This window comes from Neomonachus schauinslandi, chromosome 13 (assembly GCF_002201575.2).
Source record: "Neomonachus schauinslandi chromosome 13, ASM220157v2, whole genome shotgun sequence".
NCBI lineage: Eukaryota > Metazoa > Chordata > Mammalia > Carnivora > Phocidae > Neomonachus > Neomonachus schauinslandi.
This window is the reverse complement of record NC_058415.1, coordinates 9,085,056-9,109,105: the sequence shown is the minus strand read 5'-3', so window position 1 is coordinate 9,109,105 and position 24,050 is coordinate 9,085,056. Positions and strand designations below refer to the sequence as shown.

The 24,050-nt window shown below is 45.7% G+C and overlaps 1 protein-coding gene across 1 annotated transcript in view; it reads left to right on the top strand.

Annotated features, from left to right (window-relative positions):
- SMARCA2 (SWI/SNF related, matrix associated, actin dependent regulator of chromatin, subfamily a, member 2) overlaps positions 1-24,050 on the top strand; it is a 187,343-nt gene that overhangs the window by 131,997 nt on the left and 31,296 nt on the right. The window contains exons 29-30 of the mRNA XM_044920710.1: positions 9,408-9,625; positions 17,902-17,955. Coding sequence (XP_044776645.1) covers positions 9,408-9,625; positions 17,902-17,955 — 272 coding nt within the window. The remainder of the gene's footprint in view (positions 1-9,407; positions 9,626-17,901; positions 17,956-24,050) is intronic.

Genomic DNA, 24,050 nt, shown 5'->3' with positions numbered 1-24,050 from the left:
GGGGGGTGCGTGTCCGCTGCCCCCTCGCCCCCTGCCCGCCCCCCCGCACCCCCCGGGGGCCCCCCCCCCCCCCCCCCCCCCCCCGAGCACAGGGCACCAGTCCCAGTTCCACCGGGTGAGAGCAGGCCAGGGAGAGGTTGCCCGACACAGAACACCGCAACCAGGCAGCCCGCGTCCCGGCAGGGCACTTTCCCTTAGATTTTAGGACTGCTTGGGAGACCATGGCTGCCATCCCTTACTCGCAGGGATGTTTAGGCTCTTGCAGGCGGTCTTCACGCGACGTCCTTCCAGTATACACACATTTCCATGATCGACGCCATGGTAGAGTTAAAAAACCTCAGTCCCCAATCAGAAATTTCAGTTACCATATGGATTAGTCTGCTAGGGCTGCAAGAACAAGATACCACAAACTGGGTGGCTTACAGAACAGAAATTGACTTTCTCACAGATCTGGAGGCTAGAAGTCCAAGATCAAGGTGTCCACAGGGTTGGTTTCTTCTGTGGCCTCCCTCGGCTTATAGATCCCATCTGCTGCTCCCTGTGTCTTCACATGGTCTTCTTTCTGTGTTCCAATCTCCTCTTCTTACAAGGACCCCAGTTGTGCTGAATTCAGGCTCACCTGAATGACCTCTTAATTACCTCTTGAAAGGCCCTGTCTCCAAATACAGCCCCATTCTGAGACACGCCGGGGGTTAGGACCTCCCCGTATGTGTTTGGGAGGGGACCCATAACCACATGGTATACTGTGTCCTCGTATGAAGTACAGACGTTGCTGCTAGCTCTTCAGTCTGCACTATGTCCGTAACAGGTGCACGTCATGATCCAAAGCCATGCCCATCCCTTCTTGCAAAGTGTGTTGGTGACTGGTCACTGAGTAGCTGTGACTCAGTCCAGGGACGGACCGTGAAACTTGGAGTTGTGCTGCCGCCTCGTCTCCCAGTGATATACCCACACCACATTCCAGCCGACGTACATCATCAAGAGCGGGAATTGGCCACCAAAAGCAAAAGTGAGGTGAAAAAAAGCAGTGCAGAAAGTGAAATTGGAGGTGCTTAGAAGGTTTGAAAATGGGGCACCAGGGGTGAAGAGACGAGTCCTGCAGGAAACTCCACTATAGACCGTATTGGAAGGGGTGCCTGGGTGGCTCAGTCAGTTAAGTGTCCGACTCTTGATTTTGGCTCGGGTCATAATCTTGGGGTTGTGAGATGAGCCCCCAGCATCAGGCTCCGCACTGGACATAGAGACTGCTGGGGATTCTCTTGCCCTCTCCCCCTACCATCCCACCCACCGCTCATGCTCTCTTAAACAATTGGAAAAAGTCGGACGAATATTAACAAGCTCAAGTCATCTCCATGTATATTAGTTGAAATTGAATTGGCACATTTACTTTGAAGACTTATGTATATAAATCCCAATCCACTTGGCTAGTCTTCAGGCCAAAGTGTTGAAGTGAACGCGTGCATTGAAAGAGAATGGTGATTACGAGGAGACAGGAGAGGAAACTTTTCTGCCGGAAAATGCTGGTTGCATGGTTTCAGAAGCCAAAATCAGGGTGAACGGGTCGGTGGTGCCTCCAGGACAGACCAGGGCACTGCTGTGAAGTGTGCCCCCAGGTTCCAGGGATGAGTTCAGGCAGTGGGTTCCAATGATCATCCAGTATTGACTGCTGGGGAGACCGGTCTCTTCTGGAAGACCCTTCTGTGGAGTGACCGTAAAGGAGGACCTGGATCCTCGGCCAGAGAAACTTCATTGAAGGTGAACTTAGTGAGGTGAATGAGGAAAAGTGCTTAGAGAAAAGGACGAAGAGACAAACCAACCCCTCCGCATCAAAGGGTTCATCTGAGATTCTTCAGGACATTGAAAGGGCAAAGGGTAAAATGTTGGGAGCTGATCCTTGGCAATTTGCCAAGGCCTAGGAAAGAGGCTTGTTCTATATCCTAGGTTATTTAATGAGAAGAGGAAGGCAAATGCTGTCCAAGACTGATTTTTTTTTTTTTTTGGTACCAGAAAAAAACCCCACAAAAACCTCTTAATGGTCGTTTCTAAAGTTTTAAGTCTGTGTACTAAATAAATATTCCTGTTACTATGTTTTACATTTTCTTCAAGTATTACTGGCAATAGTAGTTTTTAGTTTTTCAACATACATTTGTAAGGGGCATGGAACAATCATCATTTTCTGAGTGTTAGACTGGCTTTTTGGAGTTTCAACTTGCACGGTCATCTTTACGGTCCCACACTTCCATGCAAAGCAAGAACTGCATGTGTGTGCTTGGGGGTGTGTGTGTGAATCTTTTTGCTGAGAGTCTTGTTAAGATGCACCGTGTTATGTCTTCAGATGTATTATTCACCTAAGCCTGGCCAGCATAATTAGCCTTTTCCTGATGGTTCGGAGTCTTCATTTGTGCTGTAAAGTAGAAAATACGGTGGTTAAGGGTGTGGCTTATGCAGCCAAACTTCCAGAGCTAAAATCCTGGCTTTGCTACTTACCCGTGTATGATCTGGAGTAAGATGCTCCATCTCTCGGAGCCTCCGGTTCCTCACCAGTAACCTGACGAGAATAACAGTACCTGCCTCCTCGTGTTGTTGCAAGGATTAAACGAGCAAATGTGCATATAGCTTCGAGTGCCTGGTGACCACGGAAACAATACGTGGGTAGGGGCTGCTGGTGATGATGATGATGGTAGTAGGGACATTGGAAGTATTCACGATGTCAGGTGTCTTCAGATGGATTGAAACTGAGACCCTTTCCTCTATCGGACAGGCTCGGACTGCAGTGCTTTTGATTTCTTGCGTTGTGTTACTTACGTGTTCTCCTCCCTTAATTTGTCTATTATTGGTCGTCTTTAAGCAGAACAAGCATCCTACTCTGAGCCACCCTCTCCTTAGGATTTGATGCTTTTCACCCACAGGGTGGGTTATAGCTCAGAATCTGTCTTGTGTAGAAGCCCTCAAGAGGGCTCCGTGTCCCAGGCAAGCCCCAAAGAGAACCATTTCTTTGGCTTGAGGGCCTCCAGATGAGGTGATACTCTGTCATTGTCCATTACCTGTCTATCTCAAAACCATCAGGTTAATCTTTGTAAGCGGTGAAATTACACGCCACAATCTGTTACCTTCTTTTGGCATTTCATTTTTTATTTTAATATACTGAGAACCTTGAAGTCCGAGGTGACCCAGGCTTCGCTTGTGGGGTGAGTGGGTTGTGAGTTATAGTAACTGATAAATGGTCTCGGGATAAGAAAGCAGAGCTGTGTTTCTTTTCATTCTCCATCGTTTCTCTAAGCCTCTTGCTAGCTCACAAATTCTCTCTGGTTCTTTATTCCACCCAAGGGAGCTGGGGCGTCGCGCGTGCCGAATTTGTGAGAACAAAGGTGTCCGTGCATCATGTTTATGATGCGGTAGGGTCTACAGGGCCGGGTGTTTCTGGGGCCACCCTCTACTAAATCTAAAAGTCATGCTCTGAACAGAGTACTGGGCTCAGTACTCCCCAAAAGGTACCATATGGGTTCTTAGTTGATCCTGTGGCTGAAATAAGTTTTATACTTCCTATCCTTATTTTTTCCCCTTGTCCCACCCCTAAATTGCTTTTACCTGAAATACGGTTCTAATCTGCCTTGTCTCAGTTGTATGAGCTCACTTCCTTCCTTCTTCCTCTAGGTTTCCTTAGGTAGCTTCCTTACGCCATTAGGGGCAAAAGAGCACCTTGGTTCGTTTTCGCAAAAGTGATCTGAAGTGGTTGAATAAGAAACCAAAAAGCTCACTGTACTGAGAATTTGGTTAATGGTGGCTCCTGGCACTTGCCCTTAATGGCCAGCCCTGCCCATTGCAGTGGCCAGCTCCCAGGTGCCTGACGAATGAGTGAAGTAAGAAAGGAGGGTCCCCTGAATTAATAGGTCATCATCAGTTGATTGCACCACAGTGAAAAAGAAAAGAAAAAAAACTATGCTTAAAAAAAAACACCTTTTAGATCAACTCCTCTCTTTCCTTGAATATCTGAGGCACTTGTTAACAAAACTATAAACTTTGTGAATCGATACGCCATCATATACAGGTATTTTCATACATCCTGGGTATTACCTTAATAACCTCAGAATGGATAAGGATTTTTGGAAAAGGCTCCTTGTCCCTGGTGAGGGCGAGACGGAACATGCTACCTGTTGAAAATGCTGTAAGGTCTGAGGCAGGAGGGAAAGCTAGCAAGACTTCACTGGTATTGTGCGCTGTGTTGAGGTGGTAGGAACACGTAGGAACCTGCCGTTGGGTTTGTTTGTTTCTTAAATATTTACAGAGTCTGATTCCCCCACCCCTTCCCCAACCCCGTGACTTTTCTTTTTTCGGTTGTGGAGAGAAGCACATCATGCAAAATCGACTTTTCACCATTCCGAGTGTACGTTTTAGCCGAGTGTACATTTTAGTGCAACCATCACTCCTATGTACTGCAGAACTCGTTCATTATCCCAGCCCGAAAGTATACACTCCTCGAACACCTAACTCTCCACTCCGTGCCCGGCAACCTCTGTTCTTTCTCATGTAAGTGGAATCAGTATTTGTCCCTTCGCTGTCTGGCTTATTCTACCTTGGGAATTTGGTTTTATGCCGATTTATCTAACAGGTTGCTTTCGGGGATGGTAATGATCAAAAACCTAAAATTTGTCCCAAGCCCCAAGTCTGAAATCCTGTATCCAGAAGTGCTACGGTGTTTATTAAACCAAGTGACTAAAATGAGGTGGCATTTTGGGCAAGAACTCCATGTTCGATTTGTTGCTGTCATAAAAAAAAAAAAAAATTCCTATTGTAAGAAAATTTCCCGTACGTGAAATATTAAAGTTTGTTAAAAATCCACTTTTTTGCCACTGCTACTGCTGGTAATCTGGTTGTCTGGGGGATCATTGCCTGTCTTACTGGCTTCCAGGGTCTGGGCAGGGATAGAGAGTGGGTTAGCCTCCCAGCCTCCCCTAATGTTAGAATCAAGTTTAGCAGTGTGTGAGTGGTCTTCAGGAGGCAATGTGGTATTGACATGTAATTGTCTTAATCCACATGCTTTAATGCTTAGCCCTCCATCTGTAGCCCTACCCCCACCCCAGCAGTATTTAGGATCCTCTTCTGGAATCTAATGCAAGTTCCTAAAGGAGAAAGATACCCTCCCCACCCCCCCACCCCCCGGAGAGCAAGAAGACCTTGTCAGTGGGCAGAAAACAGTGATATTTAAACATCCGAGTTAGGTATGAGAATACGGAATCTCCCATTTCCTATCCAAGAAATTTCCCATGCATTGTCTAGATGTCTTTAGAATTGCTCCTTTTGATTTTTCTGAAGATGGTCTGTTCCGCCGTTGGGGGGGCTGTGCCCCTGTGTATGGTGGGCTTGGAGATCCCGAGTGGAAAGGCAGCCACAGCGAAACAATACCCCGGGAGTTGCCTGTGGCTTTTGTTTGCTTGTCCCTGTTTACCTATTCACAGCCACGGATCCTTTCTGCTCTGCTCTGTGTTACTGAGGTCAGGTGTAATAGCGCCCCATTGCAGCATGGGTTAAGGACACGGATCATGCCGACTTTCTGTACTGTCCGTCTTCCCCTAAAAGACCTAGCGTGTGTCAGGATGACAGAGAGGGGCACGGACCAGACCCACGTGTGGACGATTTCCCCGTCGGGTCTGCCATGTGCTTTTTTGCAAAAGCTGCAAAAGTGTTTGCTCTCAAACCACTTACCCTGCACAACGGTTTCCTGCATTCTGTTATCAGAACCTACGCGCTGCTTTCTTAGGAGCTAATTGAACAAGGAGCCAGTCTGTATCTCGTTCTTGCACATCCTGTGTCGTGAAAATGTATTCTTCCAAAAAAAAGAGAGAAAGGAAGAAAGCAAGAAAAGAAAGAAAGCGAAAGAAGTGGGGTGGAGGGGGGGAGAAAAGGTTGCCATCCAGTGGAGGAAGGAGTAATTCCCAGCTTCATTCAGGAAAAATGCAGGCTGGAATATGCTTAACTATTTTAACTTGGCTGGGGATTTTTATCACCAGAAGGGTTTTTAGTGACATCCGGAGCCAAGCGGGTGCAGTGCGCCTTTAAGGAAAGAAGTGCCTCACCAAACTTCCCTGTAGTTGTATCTCACCGTGTGCATAGGGAAGGAAAGTGTTAATTTCTTATTTGTACACTTTTTTTCCCCGACTTCCTTCCTATTCACTTCATTAAATCTAGAGGCAGTTCAGCATGGGAGCCGTCTGTATGTTGAATTAGGGCTCGCACTCTTGCGCAACACGTCACCAGTCGGAAACTGGGGGTTTGCTTCTGTGATTTATTTCATTATTGTGCTGGTAAAAGGTTTGGAAGGGCATTCTTTTCGGGGTAGTACTTTAGCATTGTGTAGCAAGTTTTTTTTTTTTTTTTTTTGGGAACCCCCCCCCCCCCGCCTAGCACTGAGTTGAGTCAGTTGAGCCAATTTGATAAATATTTTTTTAAAAAAATAAACAGTTTTAAATTTCCATGAATAATTTTTACTTCCATGCAGGAGTAATCTTACTCTACTTCTTTAAGTGCGAAAAGCACTGGGAAATATTTAGTGATTTGATTTCCATTAGAAAAAGACCCTTAGAAATCCCTGAACATAAAGTACTGCATATGGATGTTTTTGGGGTCTTTGGGGAGGAGGGAAGATGCTTTGTAGCTGACTGCATTCCTGCATAAAACCTTAATTTAAGGGGAATAATGGCCAGTACTTTGTTTCCTTTTGATTCCAAAACCTAAATGTAATACGAATCTGCACGTATTAGCAATTGTCATAAACATTGTCTCCACTAGTTCTTTTTGCAATTGAATTTGTTTTCGCTTCTTAGCTACTCCCAGATTTAGAGATTGATAAATCCAAATACCACGAGCTTATGCTTTGTTCCGTTTTTTTCTTTTTTTTCAAAATTAAGGGGAGGGGGTGAGTTTAGAGCTATCCTTTTTTTACGACTTCCCCCTCTTCATGTACCCCACTGAAAAAAACAATGAAAAATTTTACAACAGGAAACTGAAAGGGAAGTGTCACAGTTTGGGATTTTCTTTAAGGAGAAAGAATGACATTGTATTAAAATGTTTGAACTTGAGAACATGCACATTGCTTTTACTGACATGGATTTAATGAAAAAAATTCTTTTATACCAAAAAAAAAAAAAATCAGATTGCTCCAAAAACATGCAGCCTATTTTTTTAAAGCACTAAAATGACGTTTAAAATACCAAAAAAAAAGCTTAAATTGTTTTTAATTTTGTAAAATAAATTTGAATATTAATTTGTTTTCTTATTGGCTTAATTGTGAAAATGAGAGCAAGAATCAGAAACCATCTGAGCTAAAAAATTTCTAATTCTGCTGCCTGGAATAATAAGGGGGAAAAAATATGATAAGTAGTTGTCAATATTAAAACAGGCTGAAGGAGGAAGGCTTCGGGCCTTGTAGTAGGTAGAATGAAACAGCAGATTTGAGTATCCACAATCCTTTCAGTATTAAATTTTCAGTAAAATAAAATTACTTGTATATGAAAACATAGCCTTTCCCCAGCTCTCTTTTTTTTCCTGATCAGCTGATGAAGAGACTAGCAGCTCGCTGCTTTGCTGGCTTGTTAATTTTATCCCCACTAACTGTGATTTCCGATAGCCGGCCTGCTGATAGTGATAAGGTAAATATCCTTTTTCGTTGCCGTCTTGAAGATTCAGTAGAACTACATCCCAGGCATGTGTAGGTGTGTAACACATCAAAAGCCGGTGTTCTCCGTATTTCTGTGTGCAACTGGGTGCCTGAGGAGAGCAGTACCATTAACTGTTGACAGCCTTGCATGCTGTATTTATTATTAGCATGTTCAGTCTCCAAGATTTGCGGGACAATTTCCTTTTCTTCATCTTTGCTTAGCTGCAGTGTGTTTAGCTGTATAGTGGGTGTCCTGCTTTTAGGCAAATGAATATTAACGAAATAATGTGGAGCTTTTTTTTTTTTCTTCTATTTTCCTCATAACTCATCAGATCTCGCCTCCTTCATAGTGGTTATCTGAACACTGTAGGGTCGTGATGGAAATTGTCTTTTGATTATTAAGGCCTAGCCTCAGACTGTCCCTTAGGATTCTTGTCTGTGTGCATGTTGCTTCTCTGGGTTTGCACATTGGAAAGATGCACAGAAAACCTTCTTTTAATCCCACTAGCATTTTTCACATGTCAGGTTGTTTTGTGTTCTGCACCAGGTTTTCTTCATAAAACCTTTCTTTTTCAGGAGGCATTGTACACAAGTGAAAGAAATTATGTCTGAGCTGTAATCACTCTTTATATTGATTGTTATACTCACATGATCATAAATATTAGCCATGTTTGGTGCTGTGGAGAAATGAAGGTAATTGCTTTATGATTAGGGCTCTTTCAGCTACGAGAAAGGATTGATTAGCATTTGCATACTGGAAGCAATATTGAGAGGCAGGAGAAACAAACAGCAACGTCAGTTATTTTGTGTGAGAAAGCAGTCTTGAAATGTAATTTAAAGGTTTTTTAAAAAAAATTTTCTTTTTCATGGTCAAATGTCCTTTTATCTATTTTTTTTTTTTTTCATTGCAGTTTTCTTGTATTTTTCTTAAGTTCTGAGATTTACCAGGTGGTGGGGGGGGGAAGAAAGTTTAAACTTCTGGGTCTGTCACATGGATCTTTTTAGCCATTTACGAACAGGTTTCTCTTATACCTGGTTGTTTTTATAGCTATTTTATTATCTCTCTGCATTAGTGCTGCTGGCTCTGGTTTAAAGCAAGCGTTTGCAGGTAATTGGAAAAAAAAGTATTTGTTGTTTGTGAGTGTGTGTGTTCTTTATCAGATGATTTAAGTGCGTTTACCCAGGAACGTGGCTTTGTACTTCCTGTTTCCTTGTTTACCAATTGCTACGTTAGAACAAAATCTGGATGGAATTCTGATTTATGTTGTGAATCATGAGTAAATTGATGTAAAACCTCAAAGATGGGTCAGAGCTTATATGATTGTAAGGATGTATTAGAGGGATTTTTTTTTTTCTTCACCCACCCCTCATTTTGTTTTACCGTTCCCCGCCCCCCTTACAGTAATGAGACAATTAAGGTCTTTTTCTTACATCGAGCTAAAATTTCATTTGGATTCAGTTATCTTTCAGACGCTTTAAATGTATAGCTCTTTTTGTATCGTCATTTCTTCTCACTATTAGTGTTTCCGGCTTTCAACATATTTTGTTCACGGATTAGACGTGGTTTAAAGACGCATTGATTCAATATGGTGGTCTTTGCTCTTCTTACCTGACTGGTTACTGTTAACTTCTATTTTTTATTATTTTATTTCTGTTAGTTTCATTTTATTCTTACTATTCAGGTTGGCTTTTTAAACTTTCCTTGGTGATTCTCCTGTCTTGAATTTTCCTCCTTCATTCCCTGTAACACTAGGCCATTGAAGACGGCAATTTGGAAGAAATGGAAGAGGAAGTACGGCTCAAGAAGCGAAAAAGACGAAGAAATGTGGATAAAGATCCTGCAAAAGAAGACGTGGAGAAGGCCAAGAAGAGAAGAGGCCGCCCTCCAGCTGAGAAACTATCCCCAAATCCCCCCAAACTGACGAAGCAGATGAACGCCATCATCGATACTGTGATAAACTATAAGGACAGGTGAGTGTTTCACTCCTACCCCTTGATCATCTTCACCAAGAGTACGGTTGATGCCACAGAGCAAGATTTAGGAAGGTGCGTGCTGGAGTGTTAAGGCTCTTTCTAGTTACGTTTCACAGCTCTTGCCCCAAAGGTGTCCGCAACCTTATGCCAGGTTCACAATGGCTGCCGTTGCTATGTTGGATGCTGTTTTACTGGCTGTTATTTGAGATACTTGGAGACAGCAGTTTAGGTTACAAAATTAAAGTCTAAGCTGGAGGACGAGTCTTAAGGATCTCTGAAATACCATCCTTTTGGTAAGGATTTGGAATGGTAGCGTGAAATTATACTTTTGGGCTGAGTTGTTAGGGAGAGAAGAATCCTAGCATACTTAAGGTAAATATTTCGTGTCAAGACTCTGATGAAAAAACCAAACAGATGCTTCGTCAAAAATGCCGTTCCTTCTTTCCTTCCAACACACTTGAACGTCTGAGCGCTTGTTTCAAACCCTCTCCTTCTTCGTAATGATACTACTTAGACGTGGCATTTCAGCAGATGTAGCTCGTGTTCGTGGAACTTTTCAGTGTAATGTTGAGAAATCTGTGCTGGGCACTATTATCCCTAGACCTGTGTAGGTCAGCCTGATACAGTAGATAAACTAGTTGGGCTACATTTTGGGTAGTTGTTTTGGTTTCTGCTTGATAGTCATGTGATGCAGTTTTCATAGGAAGAGCACATCTCGTTCCAATTAAAGAATCGATAGGAAACAATTAAACATTGTATTTCTCTGGATGGCATAGCGGCATTGATCAGTTTTTGGTTACTAATCTTCTTTTTTTTTTTTTTTTTTTTTTTTTTTACATTAACTACTGTTGCTCTGTACACCTGGGCGTGTTTAACATGAATAAGTTGTGATTTCAGTTTTTCGTTGTGACTTAGTGCATGTTTTATACCAGGAAGAAAACCTCATTATAAAGGTGAAGTAGTATAAAAAAGAAAATACTTTCCACCCAGAGGTTTTATTGTTAGGTCTTCATTATATTATCCCTAAGGAGTTTCCGGAAGTGGTGGAAAGTGGCAGGAGGGGGTGTGTGAAAGAGTCAGAATTTCACGCCCCTCTTTGTGTCCCAGATCTTTTGCTTACTCTTTTTACTTTTTGTTTCTTCTTTTTTTTTTTTTTTTTTGGTTGGTGTTTTTTTTTTTTTCCAGTGTGTCCCCTTGCATATTTCGGAAGTGGTGACAAAGAGCAGTCCCATTATATTGGGTTTGGATAAGCTGCTCATTGACACAGGGGAATGACAGCCATCCAAGGAATGAAAATTTGGCCACAAGTCCGTTTCTTTGACCAGAGTGAACATGCAGATTTCTTTGTAAACCAAGAGTCCATAACTCTGTCAAGTTTCTCTCTGTCCCCAGCCCTACCAATAGATGTGCCACAGGCAGGAATGGTTTCCAGGAAACCAGCTTGGACAATGATGCCTTATTTGATCAGCCCCTGGTGCAAGGAAAAATAAGTCGGGTCACTCTTGCATATGCCACCAGTGTTTTTGCCATTGTCTCAGGAGAGGGAGCATCTGTCACTTTGCCCAGGTGTGCCTTGTTGATAACCTGCTGAGTCTAGGGCCCAGGGAACACTGAGACGAGCCAAGAAGAGCGGTAGAAGCTTGGCCTTTTATTCCGGGTGACGGCTCGCTCCTCCTTTAATGGTGTAAAAGAGGTCACCAGCTGGTGGACCACATATTGCCAACAGATTGATTGATTTTATCGTTCATGTTGTTGCGGTGGGGGAAGGGAGGACAAAAAGCAAGCAAGCAAACACATGAAACTGGCGAGATTTTCTATCCACTTCAGGTGTTTTCCATTCTTTCCGAAAAACCTAAAGATCTTGTTACGTTCTACTCAGGTTTCCCTGAGGTCACGATTGGTGGCAGTGGAGATGTGGCCACCCCCTCCCCACGGGCTCTCCTGCTCTGGGGTGCCCCCACTCCCCATCACCTGCTGCCACCCTTCCAGTGTGGAATGCTGGTGGCCCTTGGTCATCATGCCTTTCCCACCTGCTGGCTCCATAGCCTTTTGGGTTTTTGACTTCCTGAAACACCTAGCTGTGGGCTGACCACGCTCCTCGAAACCCCCACCGAATGTGAGGTTCCATCCCTTAGCCCTGAGCTAAGCACAGCCAGGTAGCTGACGGCACAAGGCGCCTGGGTTCAGCTACCGTGTTTGAGTCTTGACTCCAGCGTTTACTACCTGCGGGGCACTGGGGCACCTTCCTCAACCTCTCTGAGCCGGTCTGCCTCATCCACGAAATGGAAGGATTGACTGTGGCTGCCTCGAGAGGCGTTCCGTGAGTTTGAGGAGTTAATACAGGCCAAGCGGGTGGAGGCGTCTCATTGCTAATAATCAGCCTCTCTGACTACTTTTAGCTCATCAGGTGGGTAAAGGGAGCTCGGAGCCCTTGAAAGGAAGTGTCCTTGCTGATAGAATTTCCATCCTCCCTCCCCACCCCCCCGAAAATAGAAAACACAGTTTTACTGGGACTGATTATTGAGCATGTCTCTGCTTGTATCGTAGGGGGAAAGAATATTTGTATATTTTAGCATGCAGACTTTAAGTACTTTTTTTTTTCCTCCCCATTCTCTGGTTTCAATTACTTATTTAACCCCTGCTTAAAAAGTACCCTCCTGGGGCGCCTGGGTGGCTCAGTCATTAAGTGTCTGCCTTCAGCTCGGGTCGTGATCCCAGGGTCCTGGGATCGAGCCCGCGTTGGGCTCCCTGCTCTGCTCTGCGGGGAGCCTGCTTCCCCCTCTCCCTCTGCTGCTGCTCCCCCTGCTTGTGCTCTGTCCCTCTCTCTCTGTCAAATAAATAAACAAAATCTTAAAAAAAAAAAAGTACCCTCCTAAGGCCTATCCTGTCAGCTTCCACATTTGGGTGCATTCTAGGGAGCACGTACTCAGTCGCTGCTGCGTGTTTCATGGATTGTTCGTGTTAGTAATCTAGAAAAAGCACTGATTCTGAATATTTCTGTGTTTTATTTCTCTTACCCAACTTGGTTCTCAAGTAGGAGGCTCTCAAATTAGGCGGGCCTTAATTGGATACATTGTCATATTTTTGTTGGTTTTAGAAAATACTGCTGGGAAATGTACCTACCCCTCCATGTGTTGAGATTTCTGTACCATTAAAATCAGCTACTAATATAGTAACTCAACCTACCTGTGCAAGAAATACCACCAGCACTCACCTCCCTCCTATCACCTCAGCCAAATGTTAGGGCTCTGACAGCCATACAGATTAGCAGTGTATTAAATAAGAACTGCCATCTATATTTAACTGATATATAAGAATTAATTAGCTCTCATGAGACAGTTTTTTCAAAGTTCTTGCATGACTCTGGGACAGATGTATCTTTCTTTTTTATAAAGAACTAGGATAATTTAAGCATCTATTTATTCCCTTTGTTTTCAGTGCCAGGCCTTTTTTTTTTTTTTTTTTTAAGGAGGGTACTTTTTAAAATGTGACCCCAAAGAGCCAGTAATTTTGTGTGATTCACAAATGTAAAATCCTTCTGCAGTAATTGCTGTCGGAAGGTAGTACTTACTGGTCAGCTATTACTCGTTCCTATCCTTTTCTTTTCTCTAAATTAAGTAGTATTTGTTTTGACTTATATTATGCATTGTTTTCTGTTTCTGTAGGAGGTTTTTAAAAATCCTGTTGTAAGATTATGTAATAGTTAACCTCAGACTCGATTTCTTTAAAAAAGGGATTCATCCTACTCTGCATTTGTAACCCTTTAAAACTGCCCCTGGGATGAGATCTAGAACAAGGTGGTGAGGGGTAGGGTCTCCTAGAGAGAGCTGTCCCAAGTCGAGAGACGTGGCTTAGAGTTGCTTGGATAAGGGAAAGATTCTAGAGGGATTCAGGGTTTTAGCTCTCCCTGGTCCATCTTCCCATAACCCGGGTGTGTCTCCCACACCATGTTGGACAGACCACCATCCAACCTGTGTGTGGACACTCCCAAGAGTTAGTTCACTGTGTTAGGGGGCAGTTCATGACACTGAAGGATACCTCTAAACACAATAGTCATTTCCTATATTAAAATGGGTTCAGCCTTCTGTCATCTAGCTATTTGTTCTCCTTGGATCTTCAGAGAGTAAATCTGTTCCTCATTTCAAGAAGAGTCCTTTGTGAACAACGTATCCACCTCAGGACATTCTCCTTGAGGTTGAAACCCCTCCCTTTGCTGAGTGATACCTAGACGTGCACAGTTCTGGTCCCCTTCCTTGGGCACATCCTGCTTTCTTAGTGTCCCGTTGAACATACAGCATCCAGAATTCCAAAGGTATTCTGATGGCTAAGTACAGGGTGGTTAGCTTCCTTGGGCTGGATACCAATATTCTGTTACCATGACTCGAGTGTATTAACGTTTTCCAGCAACTCTGACACAGACTTAACCTTTATGGAACATGGGACTTGTTGAAAAGCTTCCATTCCCCAAAACATGCAGAAAGCTCTTTTGTCACTTGATGCTGCCAAGGTTAGCCTTCAACTAAGCATTTGATTTTTTTTTTTTTTTTGAACTGTATCTACTGACTTCATTCTTTCCCCGGTCAGTTCTGTTTAACTGATTCATGTCCCATCTTTCTAGTCTACTGTTAAAACTTAATTTTTAGGCCTTTTTTAAAAACGGCTCCTAGTCTTAAGGTCTTTTTCTTTTTCTTTTTTTTTTTTTTTTTTTGGTCATCAGAACATTTGTTATAAGCTGTTGTTGAGAAACTTCTAAAGGGCAAAGGACAGTCTCTATCCTGTGCCCCCTGAAAAATCACTTCAGGTTGACAGGAATCTAGTAACCAGTAATCCCTAAAGTTGATTAACCGTCTGTGAACTCACAGTGCCATCATGTCATGCACATTCATCTATCCTTTGCCAAGGCTATCAAGAAAGGCTAAAACCAAGAGAGAGCACATTCGTGGCCTCTCCAGGCTATCCACCTAGAAACCCTGCCGAAAGAATGAAACGAGGTTAGCCTGCCAAGACTTTATCCAGGAGACCCCCTACTGGTACTCAAATGATGTTATTTATCTTCCCTAAATAGCCCTGTGGCATCTGAATAATTTCTCCTAAAAATTTTTTTTTTTTTTAACGGAGGGTCCACATCAAGCATAGCAGCCTCGAGTTTCCTTTTTCATTTTGACATGGGGACACCGACACTCTTCTCGTCTTCTGACTCCATTTCTGTTCTTTGTGATTTCTTAAACATGATTAGAAGCAATCCACACACTCCTTCAGGATGTAACTGGTTTGCACCTGGAACTTGGACTCATTTGAAGTGCCTTCCTGTGCTCCGCCGACTCCCCCATTGGTAGCTTTTGTTCAACGTTTATCTTGCTTTGCTTTTCAAATCTGAGCATTGTTCTCATCCCTGAAGGATCTGGAAACAAGATGAGGTTTTGTCGTCTCCTCGCTCCCTGACCATTGTTTGAGGACTGTAGTGGGAGCATTCCAGGAGGACTGGCCCTGCTGTCTGCCAACAGTTGGGACTTCAGGGCCAACTTTGAGGACGGACGCAGGGAAGCAGTGGGCGAGGCAGGAGATACCTGTCTGGCCAGTCTGATGGTGGATGAAACCCTGGCCCACGGTGGGAAGTAGGGGCAGGGCTGGTGACCGCTGGGCTCCTTCCTCCCTGACACTCTTGAGGCTCTGCTGTCCTCCCTGAACAGGGACTGTCCTCTTCTTGCCGTGAATTTTAAGAAGCCTCAGTTGACATGTCTGAGAATGGTGGAAAGCCTTGGCTTGTTCCGAATTCTAGCTGTCCTCAGTTGTAGAAAATCATTCATTCATCCTGGAAATATTTATGGCATTCCTCCCTTATTTCCAGCCCTGTACTGCAGAATAGGGCCAGAGGGAAAGAAAAAACAACAGCAACAAAACAGAAAAACCCTCAAAGTACTTACCCCACTGGCTCACCACACATGTGTTGGAGGACATAGTCTTCCTACCACATGGTCTTCCTTCCAACAGCTGACCGACCAGGGGAATTTAGGGAAGGGAGGGATCACGTGAGCTCGTTATAGGAGGACACAATGACATTTCTTGTGTTTAGGGTCACTTTTAGGAAGAAAAAAAAATACTATCATTATAAAGACATTTACCCTGGGAAAGGAGAGGTAACATTTCATTTTATTCCATTACATTTTAGCACCTTTCCACAGAAAGACTGGGTAGACCTCCAACCTTAGGACAAAGTGTCCTCGTTTACCTCCTCTACACCCCAAAGTCACCTGTAGCGTTTCCCTCCGTTTGAGGAAGACAGCCGAGCTGCTGTCTTGGAAGGTCCACGTCACATCAATCCATTCTCCAGAAGGGATGGGCTCCTGTTAAAATGTTGCCTTGTTCCAAGGTTTCCTCTCAAGTGCTTGACCTGAAGTGCATTATTTACTGAGGGAGGGAGAGGGAGGGAGAGGGGCTCTCCTGCATAGATCACCACCTGGAGGCTTCGATCCAGGGTGGACTGTTCATACCACTGTTCCTCCTGCCCCTCCAAAATGGATTTGTAGTAACAGATGTTTAAAACCAAATCCACATCACTCTATTCTTTGAACTCTTTTTTAATTGTTGTTTTGGTATTTTGTACCTTTTTTCTTCCCCCACCTAAGGTGATCAGATAGCTGGCCTGGGTAGGTCTGTCCCCTTGTACTCCTTACCTGAATCATTCGAAATTATTCTGCCGGGATCTCTTTTGTTCCGAGTCTTGCATCCCCTGTGATCTCCAGTCTTCATTAGTTTCAGCTCACAGAACCTTGCTCATCGTTCTCCGAATTATTTACATCCTGCTCTATAAACTAAGATAGCATTTCTTGTTGCCACGTTTCTCTTCCTCCATCACTGCAGGTCCTGAGACACCGTGGTCTGTTTTTCCTCTCTGTCCCCGTGGTTACCATAATCACCAACCCAGCGTCCCAAAGGCACAGTAGAAAAAGCGTTCCTGACCCCATGCCTATTCCTGATACGCACTCAGATACCAAGTTCCCTCACCACACACACAAGCATCTGTCCTGGCCACCCTGGCTTCTGTGTGGCCCCACACGCTTCTGCAGGAGGCCCTCCCCTTGGCTGGCCTGACCTGCTGCCTGTGTCCCCTGCCTCCCGTCTGCTCCTCGTCCTGTCTCTCTGGGGTGTGTATCTGATCCCGTCTCCCTGGTAACGTTGCACGGCTTCCCTTTGCCTACCGGATGATGATGATGATGATGATCCGACTTCTTAGCACGGGAAAGGTGGTCTTCCATAGTCCGGCCTTGATGACCTTCCCAACTTCGTCTTCTATCATGTCCCTTCCTGTTCTCCCTCTTCTTTCAGACATTCCAGCTCATTCTCTTTTTTCCCCACCTCTCTGCTCCTCCCAGCATATGCTTCCCGCCCCCGGCCATGCCTCGAGCCCTCCTAAGAGCCAGCAGTGGCTCCAGGAAGGGATTTTTCTAGGCGGCCCCACGTAGGCGCTGCATGCCAGGGGGTGCTGTCCTCACTTGGGGTAAGGTCTGGATGGGAGGGTAGTTTCTCCTGCAAAGTCTCATGCCTGGTATCTGCTTTATTTGCCATGGCACAAAGGGACACTAGTGTAGCAGGCTCAGGATGGCTCAACTGAAGCGGCTTCCCTAGAGGCCCGTGGAAGGGCCAGAGACCTCAGGTGGTGGCTCCTGGTCCTTTCCAGTCGCAGGGACTTACTTGCAAAGACTAGAGGTCTGGGAGGCAGAGCCAGCTACCTGGGTGGTGTCCTCTGGAGCGCCGTCCTACGGTGGCTGCCTCCACATCGTGCGCTCCAGCTCTCGAGGTAAGTCCTGGGGCTAGGCTCGGACAGGGGCAGGTCACAGCTACTCGGGCGAGGTCACGCCCCCCGCCCCCCCCCAGCCAGTGCTGCCTTGTACTGCTTCTGGGCAGTGGATGGACCCTGAGCCCTAATGCTCCCTAGAACAGGCGTAGAGGGAAAGGGCATCGGCGTTAAGAGGCATTGACGTGTTGAAGAGAAGCAGGAAAAGTCTCAGAGACGTGAGGAAATCCAGGAAATCGTTTTTTGGGGGTTTTCCCCCATTTTCGGAGAACTGTGGTTTTCTCCGAGTGTGGTTCCGCCCAGGACCTCGCGTGGTCTCCCCCCAAGTCCCCTGAGTAGGCGAGGCAGGTGGGTGAGCGGGGTGAGGCTTGGAAAAGTGAAATGCCTTCCCCCAAGGTCACCCACCGTGGCAGGAAGAGCTGGGCCGGGACTCGAACCCAGGTCTTCTGACGCCGGTGTTCTTTCTACTCTACCACAGGTGTAACGTGGAGAAGGTGCCCGGTAATTCTCAGTTGGAAATAGAAGGAAACAGGTCAGGATCCGTCTTGTATCCCCTTGTCTCTGAATACAGGTATCCCCTGGGGCAGCGCACAGACCGACTCCGAAGGAGCCGGCCGCCCATTTCTCCGCGTGCCCGCCCCCCCTCCCCGACGGCCCCGCTCGGGGTGGGGGATGGAGGCGCACGGATCCTCTAAACGGCCCCCCCCCCCCAGGGCTTTCGAAGGTGTCTGCGCGCGCTTCAGCTTGGGTGCGCCCGCGCCCTAAGTGCCCTTCCCCCTCCCTGCCTCACCTCGGGGACGGGCTTGCGGCGCTTCCCCCTCCCACGCGCCTCTGTCTTAACCCCTGCGGGCCTCCCCACCTGGGGCTGCCTTGGCGTGGAAGCTTCCAGAAGGGCGCCTGCGGCGGTGGCGCGCCGGCAGGGCGCGGAGAGAGGCGCGCGCTGGGGTTAAGGGCCGCGTGCGGAGCGTCGGCGCCCCGGGTCGGCGGCTGGCCTCACGTGCGCCGCACCTGCCCCCTCGTCCTGAGCGACCCGAGCCAGGCCCTTTGACCTTCGTGTGCCTTTGCTTCTGGGGGTGGAAAGCAGAAGTGCTTTCCGTCCAGAGGTTTCGGGAGAATGAGGTGATGTTGGTCGCGCGGGAGAGGGGCGACGTGCAGGACTTCCCAGGGTCAGGAGCTTCTAGTCTTACTCGGAAGACGTTTTTTCTTTCAGTCAGCCTGAACTTAAAAACATAAATAAATAAAATTGGTATGATGCTTGACTGTCCCTATTCCATTTGTGTCGGTTGACCCAGTGACATCCTTTAGCGCGTTTTTTCCCTCGCTAGTGTAGGAAGCAGCGTAGGGCCAGGAGGAAAGAGGCCTTGAAGCTTCTTCTCTAACGCATTCCAGGATGAATACCTATCCCCAGCCGCGCAGATAAGGCGATGAAACGTGGGGATGATTTGTGCCTACCCGTGTCCGTGTGGGGGTGGGACTGTTGTGCAAGATGGTTGATTTTTTGTTTATTTCTTTTTTGATAATTCCTGTTGGTGTTGAGGAAACAGGGTTCAGCCCCGGAAGCCAGACACTCTAACCGCGGTGTGTACTGCGGGGACCTCAAGAATTGCGTTCCGTTCTTGGCATCAGGAGACCGAACTCAGTCTGGATTTACAAATAACTTTGACTTTATTAGTTCGGCTACTTTAAATAAAGAAGCAACTTGGATAAAAGCTTCCACCACCCCTACTCCTGCCCACCCCAACATGGAAAGGAGGCTTTATGGTCTAAAGGGGGTGATGTGGCTAAACGCCCAACCCGGTAAACAAGAACAGACATAAGCTCCTCCCCCCTTTCCATCAAAAGGGTCGTGTGACCGTGAAAAGTGGATTAATCGCAACTTTAAAGAGTTTTGCAAGCCTCCCATGTCATGTCTGGGCTTTTCGTGGAGGTGATAGGGCTGTATGTAGTTGGGACCTAGATACATATATTTTTACTGAAGACACATTTAAATTATGATTTCCAGAGCCATAGCAAGGGGCTTGACATTTCCTCTGTCCGGGCTCTGGAGTCTTTCTCGTCCCTTACTGTCATGTACTCTGCTTTTTTCCATACACCCAAGTTTATGATGTGTGTTGTTCAGAGCTTGTATTAGGATGAGCAGAATTTGAAAGTTCTTTTCATGTGTTCAGAAGCACTGACCATTTTCCATGCCAGTCTCTGTGCGAGTACTGAGAATGGGGTAGAAATGAATCCAATGGAATGCCTTAAAGTGTAGTTGGAAGAGCTACGAAGGAAGAACACGTACCCGGTATGAGTACAGTGTGTACGGGGAGGGAGGGGAGGGCCGCAAGGAGCGGCGAAGGCATCGGGTCTACTCGTGCGCAGAGTGGGGACCCCCAAGTAGACCGCAGGGGTGGACGGCAGAGGCACTCGGTCCCCTGTGCATGGGCCACCGTGGTGATAGGGAAAAGCAGGACTCTCTACCGACCATGCGGATCCCGGTAGGACTGGACCCCGCAGGGCAAGGGAAGGGGGCAAAGCATGGGACAAGGTGGTGGGTGTGAGGACAGAGGTGACTTCCCAGACGTGTGATTGACAAGACTCCAGAGCAGACCGGACGTGATAGAGAACTACAGATCACCCAGGGGTCTCTGGTAAGTGTGGTGCCCGTCACAGGAATGCAGGTGGAAGGACAGGTGGCGTGCAAGGGTGCCACATGCATGCACAGCTGCCCTGCCCGACATCCTCCCTCCCAGGAAATCCAGTTTCTCTCCAAGGCTGTAAACTGCCCTTGAGGTTGTGATTATGTTGCTAGTATTGACTATCCCTTCAGGACTAGCCAAGAAGCTCTTTGAGACGAAATTTATTTTTAGCAATGTTGGCACCAGACATTGTGTCTTTCTTTAAATAGGGGAGGGAGGCTAGGACTATGGATCTCGGGCCCAAGCACTTTTGCATATAGTAGCTCTAATTAGACGAGAAACAGTAGTGTGACCAAGTGGACACACTTGTAGAAAATCTTCGTTGGAGGTGAAGAGCCTTTCTTCCTGCATTGGATACTTGGGGCTCAGCCTCAGGGCTGACAGTTTATCTTGCGTAGCTGCAGCCTGGTGAGGTCGTGGCCTCATGCATTGTCTGGGAGGGTGCTCCCCAGACTGGGGTCCTCAAACTCCAGTCCTGTAGCTTCTTGGAGATCCCCCGGTGGTGCAGTTAGAGGCTCTGAGAAGTCTGATCAGAAGTAACCTATTGAGGTTCATTCCAGTGCATCCCAAACTCCTTCGACCAACAAAACCCCCTTTTCCAGGGAAACCCGTTAAAAATCCATTAAGCTTGTGTTCCATGGAGCACACTTTGGGAAATGCCGACCTGGAGCTCAGGAGTTGCATTTCGTCCAGGGAGAATTTGCTCAGGGAAATGTGGATTTCAGTACTTTATTTTTCCCTCATGACAAATACTGCTACTTCTCACATGTTTAGTAGAAAAGGCTACTTGGACTCCTGGTGACTTGACACTTATTTATGATGCTCTGCCAATTATACCCACATAAAGCAGTGGGCAGCCCACAAATAAACTTAGCCTGTCTGCTTTCCAAGGCGCAGAAGGCCTCCCGAGGCTTCCAGGGTCAGTCTGGCCGGGGAGAGCCGGGTCTCTGCCTCTCAGAGCTGCAGACCGATACCAACATAAATGACCTCTCTCTGCGGGAGGAGGAGGAGGAGTCCCAGCTGGATAACAAGGCGGGTTTTCTTACAGGCTGATAGAACGGTCTTTAAAGCCACTCTATAAGCGTTTTAATAAAAAACGGATTGCTCTGAAAGATGGCAGTTATTGGGCATATATGTTCTTGCATATTCATGGGGAGAAAATCTGCCTCCTTCCTTAGAATCACACGTCCTCCATCTTCCTTAGGAATTTGCTAAAATAGCAACTCAGGACAGAGCAGCCCTCCGGTGCCCCCCTTTAACCCACCCCTCTAACAAAGTGATGCATGGGACTTGAGGCTCAGGTGGGGAGGCATTTGATTTTGTTTGCCTGTGACAGTTTTGTGCTTTTGAGTGTGGTCACATTTCAGCCAAAAGCTTTGAAGTGTTTTTACCATGACGAAGTAGAGACAAAGGGTCGGATCCAAGAATAAAATACTCAGGGGAAGGGAAGGTGGGTCCTTGCCTTTTGAAAGGAAGGCTTTCTTTGAGTGCTGTCCAGGTCTTCAGGATGACAGGACCTAGACTGGTGAAGTAGCTGACCAAGGTCACAGGTGGACAGGTGTGCAGTTAGGATTTGATACTTCTACCTGCTCTTAGGAAATGTCAGGTGAGAGGAAGGGGGGAAGCAACCAGACATCCTGGGTCAGTATTTCTAAAAGAGTCAAGGGATAGGTGATAGATCTCAAAGTTTCCTCAAAATGCTTGTCTAAGCAAGGAAATCATATTCTCAGAATCCCACGTCCTGACAAGCACCTTTGATTTGTAGTAGTAAGTTTGAGGAGAGAAACCTGAAGAAATAAATAGGAACTTAACAGTAGAGTAGATTCTGATGATTGTGACACATTATAAATTTTATGCAATTATTCTCTTCTACTGTTCTATTTATTTGGCTTTATTATGGTAGAATTAAAAGGTGCCAGTTGGTGAAATGTGCTACTTATGGTCATATAAATAAAAGTTGGTCATATACCCCTTAGATATCATTTCCCCGGAAAAAAATTAGATTAGATTTTTGACTTAGAGCATGTTTTCAAAGAAGGTAACCCAGTAAAAGTGTTTGAGACCTACTTTATTTATGGATAATGATATGGTTCCAAATTACATTAGAGTGTAAATCCTTCTGTTGAATCAGAGTGCGTTGTTGTGAATATTTATTTATGCTCTGGCATATCTCCTTGTGGTCCTTAGTTTATGACTTTTTAAAAACCTAGTTGCGGTTGTACTGCGTTTACAGTTTGATATCCTGTGTTCTTTTATTTACTTATTTTTACTGAAGGTCCTAGCAAGGATTTCTCCCTTCTTCAAGGCATCATCTTTGAATTCGTAATTTCAGACTCTCTAGCATTCTGTTGTCCTTTCCCCAGCACACGTTCTGGATGGTTTCAATTGGTTATTCTAAATAATGCTGTGGTGAACATCATTCATGTATGTATGTGTCTGTTATATGGACATACTTCTATTACACATGTGTGTTATTAGCCTAGAGTGGATCACCAAAAATAGAACCACGCAGCAGGGTATAAACCTTTGCTGCTTTTCTTACTGAGCTGAGTGAGCCTTTTATCGACTGCTAACGTCAGGGCACTTACCTTGCATTAACCTGAAGTAACCTTATTTTTGTTGACACCTCAGGCACATCCTGTATCTACAGTCCTAACACAACCCATGGGGTGATTTGTACCCGCCACGGCTTCCACTGCCAAAGGCAAGCTTACCCCAGTCGCATTCTGTTTTGCCATAACCTCCCGTATTCTTCAGGTTTCCAAGCTTGTTAGGAATTATCGATCAGTTATCGATCAATACTCCGTAAGACTCAGGTGAGAGATCTCAGTAGTGAACACGGAGCGCAGGTGCTTCTCACACCTGTTTCGTGCCTAGCTCGGGTCTCTGGGGGCTCTCTGGGGGAGGTGGGGTGCTACTGTGTTTCAGGTGTATTTTTATGTGGTTTGTATGAAACCTCACCAGAATCTGACCCTGAAAAGCAACAGCATGCTTTCACCTACTGCCCTCCAGTGTTGATCCAATTTTTTAAAGTTTTCATCCCAAAAGGTTTCCTGTGTTTGATTCCATATTGCAGTAACTTTTTTTTTGTAAAATCCTTGCAACCCCAAGTGGGTATTCTAAATCATGACATCATTGTTTGTTTTTTTTTAATGCAGGCAAGATAGGTTTTGTTTAGTAACTGTAAACATGGGGCTATTTCAATGTTAGCTAAATTCTCTTTTTTCAAAAGTATCCATTATCCATGCTTGTCAACAGATCAGCCTGGGCAGGTAAAAAGAAAATCCTAAAACAAAAAAAAAACAGAAACAAAAACCAAAAACCCCTCACCCAATACCTTATCTTCTTGGTTTGGGTTTACAGGGAAGGCAGAATAGCCAGCATTTTAAAGGAGTCGGTTTCTTAGCTAGCATTTCCGTCTTGTGCCATACCTGAAATGTAATCAGAGGGCAAGCTGATGTTTATGGGACATTCTTCACGTATGCTGTCATCATTTTAGAATCCCAGGAGTACAGACGTGAAAGTCGCGCGCGTCCTTTGGTTTGCAGAAGTAAGGGGAGAGAAGTGGGTTCCCACGTGAAGCCCGGCAAAGTAAACCTCACCTGTGTGCCTGCGTATCCATGTGTGTGCACACACACTTACGAACAGTACATTTGGGGTTTGCAAACCACCGTTCCCACAGTGACACGGGGGACCCTTACATCTCACACCCTGACATTGGGGCCACGTGTCCCTGTGTCCATTCACCTCTGTGGGGAGGAACCCCTGGTCTGTGGTCGGCCAGCACCTGGAAACTCTCTGCAGTGCGCACTGTTATTTTATATTTTAGGTTATGCTCCTCCCCCACCCAGGTTGTTCCTTATTGGGGTCACGTTTCCTGTTCTGTGATAGATCTCTGTATGAGATAGATCTCTGTATGAGATAGATCTCTGTATGAGATAGATCT